The sequence below is a fragment of the Aegilops tauschii genome, chromosome 1 (genome assembly GCF_002575655.3).
Source record: "Aegilops tauschii subsp. strangulata cultivar AL8/78 chromosome 1, Aet v6.0, whole genome shotgun sequence".
Classification (NCBI taxonomy): domain Eukaryota; kingdom Viridiplantae; phylum Streptophyta; class Magnoliopsida; order Poales; family Poaceae; genus Aegilops; species Aegilops tauschii.
In genome coordinates, this window is record NC_053035.3 from 2,595,132 (window position 1) to 2,618,211 (window position 23,080).

General features: G+C 45.1%; 2 protein-coding genes across 2 annotated transcripts; both read right to left on the reverse strand.

Moving 5' to 3' along the window:
• Nucleotides 1–3,329: 3,329 nt before the first annotated feature.
• Nucleotides 3,330–4,694, reverse strand: LOC141026051 (galactoside 2-alpha-L-fucosyltransferase-like). Its single transcript, XM_073502010.1, has one exon. It carries the CDS (start codon nt 4,587–4,589, stop codon nt 3,450–3,452), a length of 1,140 nt encoding a protein of 379 aa, XP_073358111.1. The 5' UTR covers nt 4,590–4,694; the 3' UTR covers nt 3,330–3,449.
• A 10,379-nt stretch (nt 4,695–15,073) lies between these two features.
• Nucleotides 15,074–20,234, reverse strand: LOC109775390 (myb-related protein P-like). The gene is made up of 3 exons (XM_073506583.1): nt 20,026–20,234; nt 19,732–19,861; nt 15,074–15,749 (listed from the first exon to the last, which is right to left on the reverse strand). Exons 1-3 carry the CDS (start codon nt 20,156–20,158, stop codon nt 15,074–15,076), a joined length of 939 nt encoding a protein of 312 aa, XP_073362684.1. The 5' UTR covers nt 20,159–20,234.
• Nucleotides 20,235–23,080: the final 2,846 nt, after the last annotated feature.

Genomic DNA, 23,080 nt, shown 5'->3' on the forward strand with positions numbered 1-23,080 from the left:
GTTCTTATCTTCTTTCTGAAAGGAAAAAATTCTTACTTGTATGCTTAGATAGATACTTGTATAATTTTCTTACTTTTATTATTGCTTCTTATTATATAGTGCGATGGTTTTGGTATCCGCCCCCGTCGGCCCTCGTTCTGTCTATGATTTGGATGTGGTATATATTATCCTTTATAACTATTTGGTTCATTTATTGTTTATGACAATTATGCCGACCAACGTGACATAGATTTTATTTATCTAGGAGGTATGTGAACCGGAAATTCCAACCGACCCTATTGTCGAGAGGTTATATTTAGTTGAAGAAGAAAACAATTACTTGAAGGAAAAAATAATAAAAATTAAGGTGGAGAAGATGATATTGGAGTTGCATGTTGCGGATGTCGTAGTTGATCACAAGATCAAGATGGATGCAATGCGCTTGAAGATTAGAAAGATTAGAAAATATGCAATTCATACCGAGGCTTGGTATCATTATGTCGTTGGGTCAATTGTTACCTTGGTTGCGATTATGATCGCATTTGTTGTTGCATTGAAATGTTTTACATAGTTCAATGTATGGATATATGGTTTAATTAGATGCCCTGGAGAGCTATATGTTGTTCAATGAGAACTATGTATGTACTTTGGTTTTAATGTGATGATGAACTTCTATGAATTTGGTCACTTATCAATTCATGATGTTCTGTAATGGTGTTTGACACACTTAATTATATATAATATGCACGCAGATGAACCGACAATGGATGTACGGTGATAGACACACCTCCGAGTACATTAAGGGCGTGCATAATTTTCTCGAAGTGGCTGAGGCAAACAAGCAGAATTGTTTTATCTTTTGTCCATGCCCTATATGTGGGAATGTGAAGTCTTACCCTGACTCGAAAACCCTTCACACCCACCTGCTTTATAAGGGTTTCATGCCACATTATAATGTTTGGACCAAGCACGGAGAAATAGGGGTTATGATGGAAGACAGCGAAGAAGAAGAGGACGATGACAACTATGTGACCCCAGAATACGGTGATGCTGCAATGGGGGAAGCTGCTGAAGATCAAGAGGAACCAGGCGATGTGCCCGATGATGATCTCCGCCGGGTCATTGTTGATGCAAGGAGACAGTGCGAAAGTCAAAAGGAGAAGCTGAAGTTCGATCGCATGTTAGAGGATCACAAAAAAGGTTTGTACCCCAATTGAGAAAGTCAAAAGGAAATGCTGCAGTGGAAGGCGGAGAATGGTGTGCCTGACAAAGGATTTGAGAAGCTACTGAAAATATTGAAGAAGCTTCCAAAGGATAACGAATTGCCCGACAGTACGTATGCAGCAAAGAAGGTTGTGTGCCCTGCAGGATTGCAGGTGCAGAAGATACATGCATGCCCTAATGACTGCATCCTCTACCGCGGTGCGTACGAGGATTTGAACGCATGCCCGGTATGTAGTGCATTGCGGTATAAGATCAGACGAGATGACCCTAGTGATGTTGACGGCGAGCACCCCAGGAAGAGGGTTCCTGCCAAGGTGATGTGGTATGCTCCTATAATACCACGGTTGAAACGCCTGTTTGGAAACAAAGAGTAGGCCAAGTTGATGCGATGGCACAGAGAGGACCGTGAGAAAGACGGCATGTTGAGAGCACCTGCTGACGGGTCGCAGTGGAGAAAAATCACCTCATCTACCAATAGAAGAATATGATTTGAACAAGCAAAACAGGAGAATCAACAGAAGTTTAGAAGACCACAAGTAACATAGCCACCATAAGCATTAATGATTCATATACCCAAATACAACATTACAAGTTCTACTCAAGTTATACTCATAATAGACATCAGCAACTACATTCACGACATCAGCATCAAACTATCTAACAAGGCTCCTCTTAAAACGGAGCTCTAATCAGACTGGTAGTCTGTGAAGCCGGTAAACATGGAGTCGGAGATGGTGGGGATCTCCGTCTCAGTGGAGGAGCAAGCATCGTCGGGAATGGTGGTCGCTGGAGTCAGTGGCAAAGGGTTGACACCCTCCTTAGGTGTTGCTTCCTTCGTCGGCAGATCGACAAAAAACTTAATACGGATGAGCTGCGGGTTCTCCTTAAGGAGGGTCGCCAAGCGGTCCTCAATGCCGCATGACTCCTTGAGTGTGGAGTTGACCCTAGAGGAAGCTACGTCATCGGTGGAAGCCATAACCTCGAAAATGATGCTAGCACCTTCTACCACACAATGTATACGTATATATGGAATTCTAGGATGTCATCGCAAACTACAAGGATATGTGTGTTAAATTCGAGGATGCCAACACACATATCACTATTCCGGCTTGTTGGTTGACTTTCAGCTCTCCGAGTCTTCCCAACTATCACCTTTCAAGTGGTGTTATATATCCCAATCGGTGAATCCCATTAACAAATCTCTGTGTCGTTTTCGTGCGATTACTTTTAGTCCTCGGTAGATCGAGTACGTGTCTTTGTTTTTTCTAACAATGATGAAATGAGATCGATAGCGCGATGAAAACTAACGTAGATAGAATGTGTGAGAAATAGGGGAAATGAAAAGAAATGCAACAAGTAATAGTTATAAGTCCAACTCACCAATTTTATTTCTTGCAATATTTGTATTTTGTGCTCCGTAAGCCGAGTGTATTATACCGGGTACTCGGCTTACCGACAGTGCCATCACAGAGCCGTCAGCGGGCGGCGTGCGGGCCACGTGGCAGGTACGGTTTGCCCTGAGTTGAGATATAAACCGAGTGTTTCGGCGGGGAAAGTTCGGCTTACCTGAGTGTACGCCATGTATTTGTATTAAGCCGAGGTCACTGGGTTGACAACATACACGCCGAGTCATGCATGTTCGTTGTGTGCCCTCAGGTGCATACTCGGCTTGGGTTCGCATAAGCCAAAAACCCTAGTTTCAGCACTTGGCTTACATATTCTTACTAGGCAATGTGTGTTTTTCTAGTGTTACAAGCGAAATATTTCTCTAGGATGTCCTTTATGTTATACCATTTTGGATCTCCTTCCGTTTGATAACCCTTCATGAGCTCATCATCGCAGAAAGGAAGTGAGGTGCATGAGGATAGGGAGGGAACGAGACGGAAGCGGCCTACGCAACACTGACGTCACCTGGAGCGTGGAAGCTGGGACTGCCGGACTGATGTTCTTTTATCGCCGGGCGTGTAAAAACTATGCATACATGACTCTTTTTCTTTGTGAGCAGGCATGTGATCTGACGCTCGTGGTGATTTGGCGAGCGCTATGAATCAGACTTTATCTGAGTTTCGAAATTTCATTTACTCACGGATGGAGTAATTTCCAGTTTGAATACAGTACGAAAGGAATTGAAGGACAACCCCAAACACCTAATTATTCCAGTTGGGAAAGAAGACAACTTTAGAAAAACCGTACTTATGCCGTTTTCGCAACATGGAGCGAAACAGAACACGATACTAGCTCCATGTTTAGCTATTGAACAGCTTGAGACCGGACCGGACGTCCTCGCAGTGCCGGACGTATGGCTTGACACGGGCCACGTCGACCTCCTCCCTCGCCCGGCACCCGAGGATGGGCGGCGAGTGCAGGCACGGCTCAACGGACGTGGACCGGACGCACACGACGTCGGACATCTCCTTGTCCCAGTCCGGCCGGAGCAGGATCCACGGCTTTACGCCGGCGAAGCCGTAGGCAACATACCCGAACGTGGACCAGGTGCTCGTGGCGATTTTGTCGCAGTAGCTGAGCAGGTAGATCTCCGCCAGTGCCTTCTGGTTGTGCTCGTTGGAGGCGGACTCCTGCTTCTCCTGGTGGCTCGGCTGGTAAACCGCCACGATCTCCCCTGTCTTGGTCGGGTTCTCGTAGTACATGCCCCGGATCTTGTCGTAGTATCCCGAGTACAGGGACACGATCAGCACGGCCTTCACCTTCCCATCGCCAGACGCGTTCGCCGCCGGCTCCGCCTTTCCGAGCTCCGGCAGCAGCCGCTGCTCCTTGATGCACCTGGTGAGCTGGTCGTACATGTTCTCGAACTTGACCGGCCTCTCCGGGAAGATCCTGATCTGGAACCCGATCTTCTCATCCACCCCCGCGAGGTATGCCTCGTAGTACCTTCTCACGATCCCCCACACCCTGTTGGTCGGGTGCAAGAGGTACCGACCGAGGTGGTGGAACACCGCCTCCTTGTACGGGAACATCCTCGCCAGCTCCTTGTCGTACATGGGTGTCAGGAACAGCCCCATCGCGAAGTAGCTGTCGGACTTGAGTATCATCCAGCCGAACTTGCCGAGAAGCCGCTGGTCGTCGTCGCAGAAGATGTTGTCGGACAGCCTCTGCCCGATCTGCTCGAGGTGGAGGTACACGTGTGCCGGAAGGGATGACGCCGGTGTGTCGTATTGGATCACATTATTCTTGAGCATGTTGACGTAGCTCTCCGGCGCACCAGCGTAGAGCTTCATCGGATTCCCCTCCGGGAACCCGTCGGGGAGCACCCAGGAGGTGCCCGGGAAGGGCTCGCAAAAGAGTCCCTCCTGCTCCTGCGGCACATTGACGAGCATGACCCGGCCGGAGAGCAGCGCGTAGAGGAAGGTGGAGGCGATGGCGAGCATGCGGTTGCCGAGACCGTTCAAGGGGAACCACACCACATACTTGCACTCGGAGCTGTCGGCGTTGCGCCCCGCCTGGAGCTGCTTGACGGCCGTCCGGTAGCGCTGCGTGCCAGGGCCGCACTTTTTGTGGTACGCCTCGTACCTCCGCAGCTTCTTCACGAGGTACGGGGAGAGCGGGAGCGACGATGGCTTCCGGTACAGGGACGACTTGTATCGGCTCTCGCAGGTGGATTCCTGGAATGACGCCGAGAGTAGTCCACCTAGAAGCTTGTCATGGGATGGAGTTGTGGCTGGCGCAGACACGTTCTCTGCAGAGGAAATTTGACTGACCCGTCAGCTACTAAAAAGAAAAGAAGGCTTTTCTTTTGAAGTTTTTTACATCGATCCAAAAAATGGATTGGGTTCCACTATCAAAAGGTGATAACCGAGAAAAAAATACGAGAAGAAGATGCAAAACTGAAAGAAAAAAACACATTTGGTCTAGGTGCCATGAGAGCTGTTATGCATAGGAGGCTCATTGCACGAACTTTTGAACTTTAGCACGATGCTACATACCCAACCATCCATCTATAAAATAAAGTGTAGCGCACCATCGGACCGACCATCGTGCAAGGATGGGACACAAAAGTCTCGGTAGTAAAGTAGTTTCGAGGTACCACATGCACAACAAGTTAGTAAAACAAAGAAATTCTGAACTTCTCGGGATCAAATTTTGGATCCCAATAAATCCCGAACATTTTTCGATGGCAAATTTAGTTGTTGCGAGGTGGGCAACTTTGTTCCAGTTTATCTCTTTTGTCAGAAAATTGCCATGTTTATCAATCTCGTCTTAACTAAAGTTGCCATGAAAAGGTTCGGATTGCCATGCTTAAAATTCGAATGTTCGGGATTTATCTATTTCGCCAACTTTTGGAGTCTTGCTGACGTTTGTCCTACAGTTATACTGTTCCCTGCTCTAGGTTTCAAAATATTTTCCCAGGTTTTAGTTCAAGAACTAACGGCATCTTCCATGCTGACCCGCAAACCGGACACCACATCCATCCGCTGATCAGGGTGACCAGTCCACGGACACTGATGCGGGAGCCAGTAATTCAAAGCTATGCATAAATATTTCAAACTGCATTTTTGGAAACCGAACGAATTTTATGCAAATTGGATGATTTTCGTATAAAGCGGAGCACATTCATTACATTTCATACATTTTTTAACTAAACCATACTCTAACCTAGTCTAAATAATCGTCTGCGTCCGTTCGCCATGTCTGACCGACCATGAGCCCCGGAAACTGTGTGCACATCGTGGGGCTGTGCCACGGCTGTTGCGATGCTGCCAACCTCCTCCTCGTCGCCTTCGTTTGGCATTTAACTTCATCCACTGCTTGGTTGATCTCCTTAATGGCGGCTTATAACCGCGCCTGATAGACGTGGTAGCACCAGTGATCGCGGTGAATTATGGGACTGGACGGGGGCCTTGTGATCCCGAGTGATGCACTGGATGCGGCCTCGGCGAGTGGATGCGGTCGGGGACCTCCGTGTGCTACGAGGGCCTGCAAGGTGGGGCATACATGGCGCGGAGGAGGTGATGTGATGTCGTGCTGTAGATGGGCCCGGTCGGCAACGCTGTTCTATAGGCGGGTCCGGCGGCCCTGTGCAATGTCTCTGGTGCTAGGCGACGATGGATCTGGTGAGGTAGCTCCTGCAGTCAGGGGTGGTGCCACTGTAGGGGCGGGTATCGTCGGCCGCCCCGGGTAACTGCATGATGTGATTCCAACTTTCCAAGTGGCCAAGTCCAACCCCGATTTTGGATGGCATGGACAATGTGACTGCATGGATATGCAACAGGAAAATTGTTCGTTTGTAACGTGGTCTAAGACTTAAGTAAAAAAGGCATAGAAGCAGCCCAGTTGCAGCCCAAATTCGATATCTTATATGTCGAGTGCCGTCCATGTAGCAGGAAATCCCGAAAAATCTCCAATCAAGCGCCTAACCTAGTTGTCGTCGTCGCCGTCGCCGGACACAGAAGTTCGCCCCACAGGACGCTGGGCACATAGCGAATGGGAGAACGATAAGTAGTCCCCGGTGTGGCATACGTGGAACTTGTGAGGCAGGACTGACAGCGGAACAACATCAGCTCGCACAAATGTCAAGTTGCAATTTGCAACGCAGCAGGTATACTCAACGGTCCAATCTAATATATTTTTCCCCATATCAACCTTAAATTTACGTTAATGTTAACGTCCACACATGTGGCACGAAGTAACATGGCTCACACGCCTTCATTACCATCCATTTTTGCCACGTCAAAACAGATGACATCAGCAAAAATCTTTTTGGTTTTGGCTTAAAAATGTTCTATCTCCTAATTAAAAAATTCAATCAAAAATCCGTTTTCATCATTAAATCTGTCTTGACGAGATCTTGAAAACTAGATCCCATGTTGATATGTTTCGACGATTTTTTGACCAAAAGTTGCCATAATGTTTACACTGTAGTTGCCATAGTGTTTACACTAAAGTTGTCATGACATGTTTTATCTATGTTTTTCTTCTAGATTTAAAGCTACTGTTGTATTTTCAACTACGTTTTACGGCAATTTTTATTAATTGACCATGTCAATTTTTAGTAATTAACCACGACAAATATAATGCATGCATCATGACAATTTTGAGTATCCATCATGGCAAATTTAGTATTTTGACCATGGCAATTCCACTTTTGAGCATGGAAATTATTTTTTATGAACCATGTCAAATTTAGTGCATGTATCATGGTAATTTAAGTAATTCACAATGGCAATTTTAGTTTATGGTTCATAGCAAGCCTAGTTTCTTAATTCCCGTGTTATAATATGCCAAAATTTACATTTAAAGGTAGAAGAAAAAAAATAGCTGAAACATATCATGACAACTTCAGTGTAAATACCATGGCAATTCATGTGTAATAGACATGACAACTTTTAGCCCCAAAACAAGTCGTCGAAACATATTGATATGGGATCTAGTTTCGAAGATCTCGTCACGATGGATGTAATGGTGAAAATGGATCTTCAATCGGATTTTTAATTTAAGAGATAAAACATTTGAAAAACTAGAAATTCAAAAAGATTCCCATATGCATGCGTGCGGTGACGTGACGTAATCTGTGTTTTATAGGGCGTGTCGGCGGGTGTTACTCCCACCACACGTGTGGGCATTGTCAGCGTCCTAAATTTATGGGCTTGTAGCCAATTATTGAACCTCCTGATGTTGTAATGTAGGGAATCCATAAGAAAATAAAATCAATTGCTGCTTATTTGGGTCTCTCTCGGTTATATACTGAATCTAAAAGGTCTAATGAAGCTTCTAATATGCAAAGCAAATAGAAATACAAGCTTTGTTTCCTGAACAGGAAGTACTCCTCAGTCAATGTTTGCGACTGTGACGTGAGTTATAGACATGGAGTTGGACATTTTCGGCTAGGGACTGGATCATTCAAGCAGCGAGATAGTAGTTATCTTGATGTTTGTGTTGTATTTTGTGTTTTTTTGTTTGTTACATTATCTAGTTATCCGGAATGGTGAACTATTACGGATTATTGGTTATGTTAATTTTGAGAGCATCTAGCTTCGTACTTGAGTTTTATGAGGTTTGGTTGAGCAGGCATGCATTTGTACGTCAAAAAATTTAGACCTTAAATGTTTTGCCCCAGGTAAGTTTAATTCCTGGATCCGCCACAGCTGCAGTGGCCTGTCGGACGGTGTTCGGTGCTAGGGCTGCAAGGAGGAAGCTGGAGCGGGGGCCCCGGGCCCATGGCTTGTTCGTCGTGGTGCTGGCCGGGATGGGCTCATCCGACCGATCCATGTCCGGTTGAAGTCCCAGCTTGTGCGCTGGCTTCTCACGGGTAGCTTGAGGTGTGCTCCTGTGGGTGCTAGAGTTGTTGAGCTCTGTCGTCGACGACAAAAGTCACGATGCCTAGGGGGACCGGCTCCGATGATCCCGACGCTTTTGACTTGTCCAGATCTGCAGGCCTATGTAGGTATTGGTGTGTTCCAAGCAAAAGCCATAACATAACTATCGGGTGCCGTCGATGGTGGCAGTTTTTCGGGCATTGTTTCCCTTCTTGGAGGCATCCCCGTGGAACTCCACTTCCTCTACTAGGGGCTTGGGCTCTCCGAGTAAAAACCTAAGCTCCAGATGGTTTCCGGAGTGGGAGACGGCAGCACCTTCGTCGTTTCCTCCTTGGGTATGTTTCTTGGGAGAGCTAGATTGTGCTTAGTGCGACCAGTTTCTCCTGGTGGAGGCCAGGGCAGCGGCCCCAAACGGCTGATGTGTGCCTTGGCGGCGACCTTCGAAAGCATTGCGCGAGGAAGCTCCATGAGGCGGTGCAGCGGCTTGGCCTTCGCTTCCGTGGAAATCTTGGGATAATTGGTTTGCAGGTTTGTCAGCCCGGTCAACGTGCCCTAGCAGAGGCGGTTGGACAGTATGTCTGGGAGGAGCCCCCAGATAGGGTGTAGCGTTCGTGGTCTGCGTGTGGTTGTCTTGAGCAGCGTGCACTGCGATCATCTGCGTCGTACGTCATTGCCGGTCAAGAGTGTGTGGTGGCATGTCGGGTTGACAGGCCTAGGATGTGGTGTGGCGTTCATGGTCTAGGTGTCGTTTCCCTAAGCAGCATTGGTTGCGGGTCATGTGACGTTGCAACTCGAGTGCGAGTGGTGGCATGTTGGGGTGGCGGCCTCGAAAGGTGGCAATGGTGGATTGCGTAGGGCACAGCCTGGCAGATGAAGGTCAGGGCGGCGATCAAGAGATTTCGGCGGCATCGAGCGTGTTTGACCTCGTGTTGTGTGGGCAATGAGGTTGCTCTCCATGTAGGTGTTGGCATCAGGGCTTCTATGGCAAAAATGATTGGGAGCAATGTCAGAGACATGACATTAGTTGAAGTAGTTCGCTCCTCTCGAATGTGTCTGTGAGATTGTCTCGGCTGGTTTGCTGCCGTGAAGTCAAAGATCTACTGGCGGGGCTTGGTAGCGTACGATGACGAGCAGCAGGTGGTTCTTTCAATGATCTTCTGCGGCGCAGCCGTGCCTAGTTCTCCTTTGCGGCTCTTCTCAGAGATGGAGTTGGGCTGTCTAGTTGCAGGTGTCTGAGTCATGATGCAAATCTTCATATAGCCCCATAAGGCCTCTTCAATGTGGGGTTGAGTCCATGATCGCCTACGGCGAAGTCAAAGTCATTTTGTCAAGGTTCAGGGATGGAGATGACACATCTTGGGGAGGAGCGATGATGATGACGCGTGTGCGCTGTCTCGGCAAAACCCTCATTATAATGGTGTGAGTGAGGTACCTTATATACGCCGCTCAGCGGTTGTGATGTTTTTTCACCTAGTTTTTCATAATCAACTGGGCAACTTGATTTTCGCTCGGTTTTTTCTAATTTACGAGCAAATATTTTATTCTTAATGAATGTAAGAATCCTGCCATTACTAAAAAGGTAACTTCAAACCTTCTTGGAATCTTAATCCCCTTAATAAGGGCATGCACAATGGTTGATAAGACAATCTTTATATCAAGTGTTGCCTGTAATTTAGAGATGACAAAAATATTTTTCTACAATGGGTTATATTTTAGCCATATCTTCAATAACCAGCTATTGCTATAAACATGATGAGATATATTGTGTTAAGATATCATCTCTTAAATAAGAGAAGACAAGCCTTTTCTTATTATTTCTTTCCTCCATCTCGGCATTTATCCTACTTGACACTCCTAAGACAGCAGCACCGTACATGCCCTATGCGAAGAAAATAAAGACGATAGAAGTACATCACCCTCTTGCAAAACTGGGATCTTAATAATCCCGTTAATAAAGACCATAGAGGTACATCGGCAGACAAATCACCACCCGAGCCCCTATTCAGTGCGTTTTTTCACCGGGTTTTCCCTACGTGGCAAGATGGGAAAGACCCACCCAAGAATTCCTTTGGTCAAGGTTCAAGCCTTTTTTGTCTTTGGGACGTGATTTTCGCCATTTTATTTTATTTCGTGGGCTGTGATATTCGCAATTCAGAGGTTGGAAATGTGTGCAGAGCAGAGGAGCTTACTTTTGGGCGTATCGCTGCCGGCGCCGGCGCCAGGGACGACGTGGCGACCACGGACCATGGGGATGGAGGACGGCGATGAGTAAGAGGAAGGGGTAGAAGGCAAGGAGCTCCTGCGGCCGCCGAAGGTGAACACGATGAGGGCCAGAGTGGCGAGAAAGCCGACCAGCACCATCTTGGGCCGCTTCATGTCCATGTCCCTCCCTCCCTCCCTCCCGCTCCGTAGCCAATTCTACACTTGCTCTGCTCCTTGGTCTCCTCCGTAGGCCAGCTGTGTATGGCGGCTTCTATTCTCTTGCCAGTTCTCCTCTCCTTTCCTGCCAGTCGTGCTGCTTGTAGGTGGTCCAACTGCTGGAAGCTACTCTTGCGCAGGGACACCCCAACACTTGCAAGCACTCTTTAAAGCGCTTTGCTAGAGTTACAGAGAAATCACACAGATTAAATTCTATAGGCTGATATGTTTTTTATGGCATATGAATAAGCTTATCCCTTCTGACATAATTTTGTATTTATAAACCCTGTGCTTTGGAGAATTCAACTAACAATAGTACTCCCTTCGTTCCTAAATATAAGTCTTTTTAGAGATCCCACTACGGACTACATACGGAGTAAAATGAATGAATATACACTTTAAAACATGTCTTATGTAGTCCGTAATGAAATCTCTAAAAAGACATAGGTTTAGGAACGGAGGGAGTACAATACACCTCTCCCCCTACCATCCGTTCATCCATGCATCTAACCTTTTTGTTCATATTAAAAGAACCGGCTATATATTTTGAAACGAATTTCTAATGTGGGATCCGTTTTCAACATCACTTATGTTATTGTGAATTAAATTTTCCATCTTGTGGGACTAGAATGAAACGGTTTAAACCTTTTCTTTATCGACGCAAGTTTTGTATGGCTTTCAAAGTTGCATGGTTTTGGTACAGGTTTTAATGGATTTTCAAGATTAAGAGAACAAGTCATGAAAATCGCATGAAACACTGGTGATTTGTTCTGTTAAAATGATTTTTCAATTGATGCAAGTTTTGTGTGGATTTTGTGGCTTCCACTGTGGTTTCATGGTTTGATATTTTTCTGGTACGTGTTTTAGTGGATTTTAAAACTTAGAAATTCCTTTGTTGAAACACGAATGGAACATTGGTGAAACTTTTCTAAACCATTTTTTGCTGATGGAAGTGTCATACGGTTTGTAGTTACTTTCACTCTGGTTTCATAGTTTCATATTCATTTTGTATGTGTTTCGATTTTCATGATCGATTGAGTCTCACTAAAGCTATTTATGTATGTTTCATATGGCTTTCAATTAGGTTTGACATGGTTTCATTCTTTCATACTAGTTTGAGTTCCTCTTGTGATTATGTGAATGCTCCTTTTTAAACTTTTTGAAAACTAACCGGGGTTTGAAACTGTATCAAAACAACAAAACAGGGGGGGGGGGGGGTATCTTGCAAAGCAAAAATGACTTGACAATTCTAGTTGGATCAAATTGGGGTCTTGTTGAAAACATGGGGACGAATCCCAAAGAATCGAAGGTCTAGGTAGGCGAACCATAGGTAGTGGGACTTTTGTGTTTTCGGGTGACTAAACCACATGTATAAGATCATTACGTACCCTTCCGCAAACAGTGTTTTTGGTGGCTTGTGTTTTCATTGAAAAGAGTGTTCATCAATGCGTTTGGAAATGTGGTTCATGTGAAAATGACGGGCAACTTTTTGTCGCGTGTTCTTAAAGAAAACAAACTGTGTCCATGCCTTGAATAGCCATAGCTTCCGGTGGATCGGTGTACCGCTCTAAAAGAGAAACATCACAGCACAAGCCCCGGGTGCCCTCTCTCGATCAATATGCGTCCTTTGGCAGGCCCACATGGCGTTGTCGGATATGGACTTGTACAGTTGCGTTTGAACGAGGTAGTTTCTCTTTTTCAGATGACCTGGTATGGACCGCGTCATGTGGGCTGATTCTTCCACTATGGTTACAACTTCGTTTTCATAGGTCGACTTGCGACAGCTAGCCTCTTGGATCGCTACAGCTGGAGCTTAAGGCTTCTTCAAATCGCTCGCCTATGGCTATGTCCCCACCTTGGTTTGTCCGGACGTTAGGAAAAGGCTTTTACGTGAACTCAAACGAGTGGCGGATGCTATATTTTACCTGCCACTGGTATTTTGTAGAAGTTGCATCGGCGGTTAGAAAACAACATCCGCCACTGCATTTACTATAACAGTGGCGGGCTATATTTAGGACCCGCCACAAGTAGACTTTTATCAACATCCCCGCAGTGTCAAAAACAATAGTGCGGGTCGTGCCACAAGCCTAGCACTGCCTTATGAATTACCAGTGGCGGGCATGCTTTAAGGCCCGTAACAGCAAACCCGCCACATATATATTTCTGCAACTTGTGCCAAAAACTTTCGATGAAAAAAAAAACAGATGAAGTGGCGGCCTTTGTGTGCTGCAGGCCACACATATAGTAAGTGCGAGACAACTTGAGAAATCGTGATTACTAAACTTATAAAGTGGCCAAAATTTATAATTGGGCTTTGGACGGTGTGTACAAAACATTTTAAAAGTTTAAAGTTCAAATGATCACTACTAGGGAAAATCTTATACACAGAGGCTTATCAATAACGCGGTACAAAGAGATCCGCTACTGCTAATTAGCAGTAGCACTTGTGGACAAAAAGCGCTGCTGCTATACACGTATCAGTAGCGCGCCGGGACTAAACCACGCTACTACTATAATTGCCACACCCCCCCCCCCTCCCACCAGATTAGGTATAGTAGTAGCGCCGCTTCTCAAACCACACTACTGCTAACAGGATAGTAGTAGGGCCTTTTTTGGCCACAACGCTACCACTAAGTTCGAACACGGCTGCTGCTGCTAAGTTTAGTCCCACCTCGCTATCCGAACAAGGTTTATACCACGTTAAATATGTTACTTCTCAAACTATCACAAGCACTTGGTATTCATTGTACTTTGTGTGTTGGATTTGTTGAATGCAATAGGAGTCTTCACCGGTTCAAGACACTCCAGCTATATCTGAATATAGATGAAGAACTCTCCTCGCAAGACGACGATTCAAGTCACACCAATCGATATGGACAGTCCGTCGGAGCGGATCGGACACTCCAGATCCGATGCAATACGCTGATGGCATCTGTATTATATGGACACCCGAGGGGCATTTTGAAATAAAAAAGGAGAGAACTTATTTTTTTCCGTTACCGAGAGGCACAGCTGTGCCTCTTGCGGAAGCAAAACCGTGCCTGTAAAGGAAGAAAAAAATTATAAAACATGTTATTTTTTTCGTTTCCGAGAGGCACGGCCGTGCCTCTTGCAAATGAAAAAAAAGAGAAAACATGATATTTTTTCCGTTTCGGAGAGGCACGGCTGAGCCACTAGCAGCAATAAAACCGTGCCTCTCCCGGAAGCAAAACCGCTCCTCTAACGGAAAAAAGAGAATTTTTTTTTCCGCTAGGCATGGTCGTGCCTCTCGCGAAAGCAAAACCGTGCCTCTCACGGATGAAAAGAAAATATTTTTTTCAAAAAAAAATTGTCGGAAAGTTTGAGAAGTCCTATGACAAAACGAAAAGTCAATAAAATCAGAAAAAGCCATCTAAAAAGCCAAAAACACGTGCGCAAAAAAAATCCGGAGGGAGCGTCCAGAGCACAACACGTGGCGGCGGCTGAGAGTGCGCCACTTGATGCGCTCTTAGCCCACCCCGAAGTGATTGTTGGGAGGCTCCCGAAGAAGCGCTCATCAACTAGTTGCTCCCTGAGATCGCTCCCTCGCGTGGACGCCACACCTTCACCATCCTCTCTGGTCTGCTGAACATGTGGCCATGCGGCAGAGGTCTGGAGGGCTAGCAGCCTAGCACCACGTGACTACTGTTTTGGTTGCTGAATGGGGTATTTTTACCCGGGGGACTGGTAAACGTGGGTATCACGGTTACCACCAAATTTCATGCAAATTTCGAACAAAATTTATAATTCAATTTTGAATTCATTTTTTCAAAAATATGATATAGATTGCACTTCAACATATATTAGTTCAAAAAAAGTGCAAGAAGGAGAACTCGAACGCCACATTTTGAACATGGAACTAGATTGTTACCAACATGCCAAACTAACTAGGTTGAAATAACTGAGAAGCTGCCATACTTTACTGTACATTACGTGTTTAAATTCAAAATATAAAAAATGGTTTTTTTTTGCTTGGACTGCCCATTTACTGCAGGGCACGGAAATACGCGGTAATCATGGTAAATCTTGAAAGTTCGAGCGGTAACCAAAACCCTGACGTGACACCTTTTTCTTCTTCCTCTATGGTTTGTGGTTACCCGTCTCGGCAGTTTTTGGATTGATTCTCTTAGGACACATCAGAGAGGAGCCAGCTGACGAACGACTCAAGCTCGTCCGACTCGGAGCCTCTCGTTGCCTGCGGCTCCGCTCTCTTGGAGGCGATCATTCTGGGCTGGAAGGTCGCATAGGAGGGATGCAAAACCCTCCCATTCCATGTCCAGCAGATCCTCAACCCGAGGAGAGTGGCCTCCGTGCTCGATGCTAGTCAGCACACTAGCTGGCATGTCGTCGATGCTTGATAACATGGCCTCAATCTCCCCACACTCCTGCAAAATCCCAATCTGATCCATTGAGTTGTTCGCGTAGTTGGGCTCCAGGACACCACCATTCAGATCTATGGGGTCCATGACCATGGGCTCCTCACTGCAGGGTGTATCATTAGTGATGATGTTGATCGGCTGGTTCTGGTCTAACATAGTTTCCGAGTTGCCCTGAGGTAGGCTTGATGTTGACGATGATATGTCACCAACCGGCCTAGAGCATTCCATTGACTTGGTCGGCTCAAGCACCGGCTGCTTCTTCGTCCTGCTCCTGGGCGCCCGGCCGCCTCGCCGCTTCGAAGCGGCGGAAAGCTTGTTCATGTCGATGGTTATGGTGGTTTCCTTGCCAGCGGTGTACGTGTGCCGGAAGCTGTGGATCTGCCGGCTAAGATGCGCGTTCCAGTAATTCTTGATCTCGTTGTCAGTCCGCCCTGGCAAGTAACTGGCGATCAGTGACCATCTGTCAGCCAGTTAACGAAGATGCAGGCTCGTTAGTGAGAGATATTTAAATATACATGGGAAGGCGATGTTCTACCAGGCAGACTAATTAGAGTGTATACCTTAGGATATGGATATATCCTAAACTATATTGAGTGTTTATTATGTGGAATGAAAAGATCGGACCAGGCGCAGACAGAGAGACCGATCGTTGCACGTACGAATCCTACCCGACACGTACTGGACAATGTGCAGTCGCAATAGTATAACTAGCATACTGTTCTTCATTGTTCCTCAAGCTCTAGAGTGTAACAGTAGGTGCAAAGTTTTAAATAGCCGGTTATAGCTCCCCTATAGCCTCTCTATAGCCTTTGAGATCTCTCCTGCTAAAGCTATGCACTTTTAACGCTAAATTTAAAATGACGCTATAGCCCCGATTTCCCGCTATAGCGTCAAATTTGGAGTCGTTTTGCCCGTTAAGCCGCTATACAAAACCAACCTTCTGCATTATTTTTTGTTCTAGTTTCTGATGCATTGATGCGAAGCTTGGTTATTTAATTAGGACACCTAATTGTTGCTCGGGTTTTGATATATGAACATATGTATATGTTAAGTATATGCATTATATCATATATGATTTGCCTTATTGTATACTTATTTTTGTTATAATTAGTCTTGACATTACTTGTACACATGCATGTGTATATGTCGTGTGAGTTATAGCCAGTCCTTAGCTGCACGTATTCGTTAGTTAGTCAGCCAGATGCAGGGGTGGCCCTCTAGTGGTGCATGTAGTTGGCTAGTGAGTTGTTGGTGTGTGTGTGTGTGTGAGAGAGAGAGAGAGAGAGAGAGAGAGAGAGAGAGTGAGGAAGAAGTGATGTGCGGCGAGGAGGCGGTGCCAACAATTATTTCCAATTTTTCATGATTTATGGAAAACGCTAAATGGGCTTGGCTTCGCTATAGCTTTTTCATTAGCTTCTGGCCCAACCACCGATAAATGGCAATAGCCCGCTATTTAAACATAGTAGGTGTTCCTCTTCACATGTAATTCGGCGAAGATATCCTATGTAGAGACCGTCCAACTCTCGCCGTGATTGCACCCCATCACCGTCGCTACCATTGATCACCTAAGTACCATTCTACTTAATTGCCTGAACTAATTTGAGACAGGAACCCGGCGCCAATCGCAAGAAAAATAATGAAAAAAATCAACGATGTTATCCTAGGTCAAGGATCACATGGTTCATCTCTCGCACTGATAGTGCCACTTTGCAAGTACATGCCCGAACTAATTTGTAAGTTGTTTACTTTATTGTCCCTCGTGTTTCCTGGCTGGTACAGTTAATATGACCAACACAATGTCGCACATGATCATGAACCATGAGATAGGCTGGAGAGGACCAGTACACATTCTACATCACCGGGCTTAGCATCAATCTCCTCAGCTCTTGCTGAGGGTGACAGCAATGTCATCTTTTAAGTGGATTAGCAAGATCCACAGCGCCACCAAGTACAGTGACTATTACTGATGTTGACAACTGAGGTCCAGGGCAATACTAGACTACTAGCAGCCGCCCCTCTCTAGTGTACACTGAGCTTTCTGAGTGAGTGAGAACGTCTGGAGCACGGCACCAGTTGGTCTGCTGTGCCGGAGAAAATAAAAATTGTTGTTTAGTGGACCCGCTGTTGTTTAAAACTACAGCCGTTCAATCTATGACACATCACAATCGCGAATGGGTCGGATCACAGGAAACATCTGATCATTGAAACATCTACATAACATATATCACAATTACGAAACCTACACGCTGTTCTAATGCTTAAAGGTTGTCGCGTTAAATATCTAATCTTTTGTTTAGTGAACCTGTTCTTATTTAAAATCATATATAGCTAACAATTTATAATGTGTGCACTACCTTGAAAAGGAATAAATACATGTAGAACTACGCGAACCAATAAAACGGGTGGCCCTAAAATATAATCCCACGTACACATGCATAGACCAACAACCCGTCTCGTAAAAGAAAATCTCATGTACACCCAATATGATGCATCAACAATTTCATGGATGGAAATGAGTCTTCATACCCTTCCTTTTGTGCGTTGCCTTTCATATGTCACCACCAACAAATTGGTACATTACATCCTATTTTGCGTAAAAGAAAAGGGGAGTTATATGTTTTGTGGGGTCAAGAAACTAAGTAATGGATAAAACATAAAAACAAATAAAGTTGGAGTACTGATTTATAATTATCCACTTCACAGGTGCAAAGGTTAGATGCGATTGGATCATGCACTCCTCTTTTTTCAGAAAGAAAGCAAGTGAGTCGCATTTAAGAAAGACAGTGCGAGAATTTACAGTTTTAACAAAGTATCATACTATTGCCCCAGTTAAGAGATATTTAATAAAACACAGTTGACGCGACAGCGCAACCTAGCTTGGTCCATGTGTGTGTTGTTGGATTTTTGCCACATAGTTAAGAGAAGATATAGTGATAAACTGAATACATGGCAAACACAAAAACACGAAATCCAAGAAAAATGGCTAAATCTTGTCGTGTAAGACTTGAGAAATAAGTTGGTCAACAAATAGCAAATCTGTTTCTGTACAATGATGTGGGCCATAGAATTGTATAGTCGAGGGAATAGCCTTTAATCTATAGCGCCAGAACATTACGCCACCACTAAATGTGAAAGGGAGCGAAAAATGGGATCGCTAATTTATATTTAGTGTTCCTTTCAATTAAATGCTAGAGACGAAGCATTTACATTATTTCTAGGTGTGAAATGAATATAGGCAAAGATTAAATCATATATTAATATACAAGACCGGTAATGGATTAACACATATACATTGACTAAGATCAGTTCCTCAAATTTGTATAACTAGATGCAACTTAATTGTTTTATATCAAAATCAGCAAAATATTACAAGAATGCAACATTAATGCAGATATCTGCGTCTGTTTTTGGCATGCTTAATTTTGCCTTGGTCCTGTTCGATGCTCATGGATGGGGTGCATTATTTTCGAAAGAGAATACATTATCGACATCAAACGTTCAGTTATGAAACGAATGAAGTCTTTTGAGTTCTAAGTAGTTGATGTTTCATATGCTCACACATTCTCCAATATTAATCTTTGACCCTTAGTTTCTGACATTTTTCTGTTGATAAGTAATGACAATTTATATAATGTGAATATTCACGTGTAATTAATGCGTTGGTAAACATAACTTTTTAAGGAAAACAAGTGCATTGATTGACCACTTTAGTAAACAAAAAAATTATTCCACCACTCACCATCTATCTTAGTTGGTGAGATTTTTGAATCGAGCGATATAAACTAGAAGGGGGGTGGGGGTGGGGTTATACTTGTCTGTAAATTTCCATGATGAAATGCATTATGACGTGAGATACACACACACACACACACACACACACACCATGATTGTCTACCACATGTACTATTCACTATAAAAGATCATGATTTTTTTGTGTAGACCACATACAAACATATTTCATCACCATGAGTTACAGTGATACAGTATACGTCATTATATATGTGTGCACCTCGTTTCACAATTTTTTGAAACAACAATTTTTGGCTTTTGTATTTTTCAAAATTTTGAGCCCCATGGAGCTTGGGATCAAAAAGTCCACTCTCTGAAGTTGTCTGAAAATAGAACGCACACATAAAGTAAAACAGAAAATAGTAGGCCAACATATCTTCTTGCGAGCATAGCGACGCGTGGGTCATATATATATATTATTAATGGTGGAGTAATCCAAGGCCCGTACCTTAATTTTTTCATGTAACTTACGTAATTTGGAGTATATTATATATAGTATATGAACATACTTAAAATGATAAAGTAGAATATATACTACCACATGATAGTATATGAGACATGTGGGGTAACTACCCCCAGGTGGTAGGATGGATTTTCCATATATATATATATATAAAAAATTAATTAATTTTGGAGTAATCCAAGGCCCGTACCTGTTGCCTAATGTAGCATGGAGCTTGACGATGAGATCGTCTTCCTCCTTAGAGAAGTTGCCCCTCCTCACCCCGTCCCTCAGGTAGTTGACCCACCGTAGCCTGCAGCTCTTGCCACACCTCAGTAGCCCTGCAGTATTAATACAATGGGAAGCTGGAACATATTAACATATTTGTAGTACTCCCTCATGTTAGTCATGAAGGTATAGCTAGTTAAGTAGTCTGTCTGATCTTGAAGATTCAACTAATTAAGTAGCTACTGTGAACAAGCAAAACAGCTTATGCCATATTTACCCGCATTCTTGGGCAGAGACCTCCATGAGCCCTCGCCGTGCCCAGCAATGTATTTTGCGAGAGTGTCATCCTCCTTCGCCGTCCACCTTCCTCGCTTCAGCCCCACCTTCTCGCAGCAAGGCGCCCTCCCCATCCTCTCGATCGATAGATCTGTTCAATTGAAAGGTGTGTGCGATCAAGGGACGGGTTACAGATTCATTATAGCTTGATCCAAGCCCAGGTTAATACTAGTTGCTGAGCCAATTAACAAGTGACGTTATATGTTAGTCCTGAGAGCCCTAGCTAGCTAGCTACCTACGAGTGATCACTCTCAATCTCTCGCTGGCGTAAGACAAAGCGCCGTCACATAGCACCACCAGATGATGTCCGGGGAGTGGCGCCGTGGCGGTGTTGTGGCTGGCTGGCAGTGGAGGCGCCGTGGCGCAAAGGCTCGCCACTGTTACCTGCGTGGCCTCGCGAGCGACCACGTTGTCCACCCACATCATCGGTGGTCTATACACACCGGTCGCTTTCGTACGTGGTTATTTCGTACTAGTCAATGTTCCCTAGCTAGCGCCTCCGCCAAAACCTCGCTTTCATGTTGTGATTAATCAAGTGTTGAAATGATGAGATTCCACACGCAAGGTGTCCGTAAATAAATGTTGAAAGCATTGTACACCCGGTACGATTGTTTAACAAGTTTGTACGAAGATGAGTAATCAGAACAAAAGTTTGAGAAGCATGGATCGAGTAATAAATCACTATTTTTTTTCAAGAGTTAATAGCATTAGTCATCAACCTGTGCACCTAGGGATCTAAACAGGAACCCGGCTAATCCCGTAAACCCACTTATGATCTAACAGTTCAATAATGTTCCTTTTTAGGGGGGGTGGGGGTGAACTATCAAGCTAACTAAAGCTATCTCGGGACTTGCAGGCGCCGTTTATTTGTCATTTACATCCCTACGTGCATCTGTCACTACTGGAATTTTCGTATACGCCGGGTCCTAGGCTCTTCGCCGAGTCAAACCACGGAAATTCGGCAAAGTAACATATGATATTGCCAAGAGTAGACCTCGGCAAAAAGACAATACTCGGCAAAGGCACTATTTGCCGGGAGCCAAGAAGCCGCCGCACGCCAAAGATGCCATGCGGCACATCCGGCGGCTAATAACGACATCATCACGGTTGCACCTATTTGCCGAGAGCACCTCTCAGCAAAGATTTGGCAAACATTAGTCCCACCACGCCTACCGACAAGCAAAAAGAGCTGTTTAAATAATTTGATAGTCTAACCACATTAAGCTTTTCTTCAATATTAAGAATATGTATTGTCACTATGAATCTTCATCTTCGGACAGAGAATGTTTATGATGGCAATCCTGTTGGGGAACGTAGTAATTTCAAAAAAAAAAATCCAACGCACATGCAAGATCATGGTGATGCATAGCAACGAGAGGGGAGAGTGTTGTCCACGTACCCTCGTAGACCGAAAGCGGAAGCGTTAACACAACGCGGTTGATGTAGTCGTACGTCTTCACGATCCGACCGATCGAGTACCGAACGCACGGCACCTCCGAGTTCAGCACACGTTCAGCTCGATGACGTCCCTCGAACTCCAATCCAGCCGAGTGTTGAGGGAGAGTTTCGTCAGCATGACGGCGTGGTGACGATGATGATGTTCTACCGACGCAGGGCTTCGCCTAAGCACCGCTACGATATTATCGAGGTGTAATATGGTGGAGGGGGGCACCGCACACGGCTAAGAGATCAATAGATCAATTGTTGTGTCTATGGGGTGCCCCCTGCCCCCGTATATAAAGGAGCAAGGGGGGAGAGGTGCGGCCAGCCTTGGGGCGCGCCAGGAGGAGTCCTACCCCCACCGGGAGTAGGACTCCCCCCTTTTCCTAGTTGGATTAGGACTTGGGAGGGGGGAAAAAGGAGAGGGAGAAGAAGGAAGGGGGGCGCCGCCCCCTTCTCCTTGTCCGATTCGGAGTAGGGGGAGGGGCGCGCGGCCCAGCCCTAGCCGCCTCTCCTCTCTTCCACCTAGGCCCACTAAGGCCCATTATGTTGCCAGGGGGTTCCGGTAACCTCCCGGTACTCCGGTAAAATCCCGATTTCACCCGGAACACTTCCTATATCCAAACATAGGCTTCCAATATATCAATCTTTATGTCTCGACCATTTCGAGACTCCTCGTCATGTCCGTGATCACATCCGGGACTCCGAACAACCTTCGGTACATCAAAACATATAAACTCATAATATAACTGTCATCGAAACGTTAAGCGTGCGGACCCTACGGGTTCGAGAACTATGTAGACATGACCGAGATACGTCTCCGGTCAATAACCAATAGTGGAACCTGGATGCTCATATTGGCTCCCACATATTCTACGAAGATCTTTATCGGTCAGACCGCATAACAACATACGTTGTTCCCTTTGTCATCGGTATGTTACTTGCCCGAGATTCGATCGTCGGTATCTTAATACCTAGTTCAATCTCGTTACCGGCAAGTCTCTTTACTCGTTCCGTAATACATCATCTCGCAACAAACTCAATAGTTGCAATGCTTGCAAGGCTTAAGTGATGTGCATTACCGAGAGGGCCCAGAGATACCTCTCCGACAATCGGAGTGACAAATCCTAATCTCGAAATACACCAACCCAACAAGTACCTTCGGAGACACCTGTAGAGCACCTTTATAATCACCCAGTTACGTTGTGACGTTTGGTAGCACACAAAGTGTTCCGCCGGTAAACGGGAGTTGCATAATCTCATAGTATAAGGAGCATGTATAAGTCATGAAGAAAGCAATAGCAACATACTAAACGATCGAGGGCTAAGCTAACGAAATGGGTCAAGTCAATCACATCATTCTCCTAATGATGTGATCCCGTTAATCAAAGGACAACTCATGTCAATGGCTAGGAAACGTAACCATCTTTGATCAACGAGCTAGTCAAGTAGAGGCATACTACTGACACTTTGTTTGTCTATGTATTCACACAAGTATTATGTTTCCGGTTAATACAATTCTAGCATGAATAATAAACATTTATCATGATATAAGG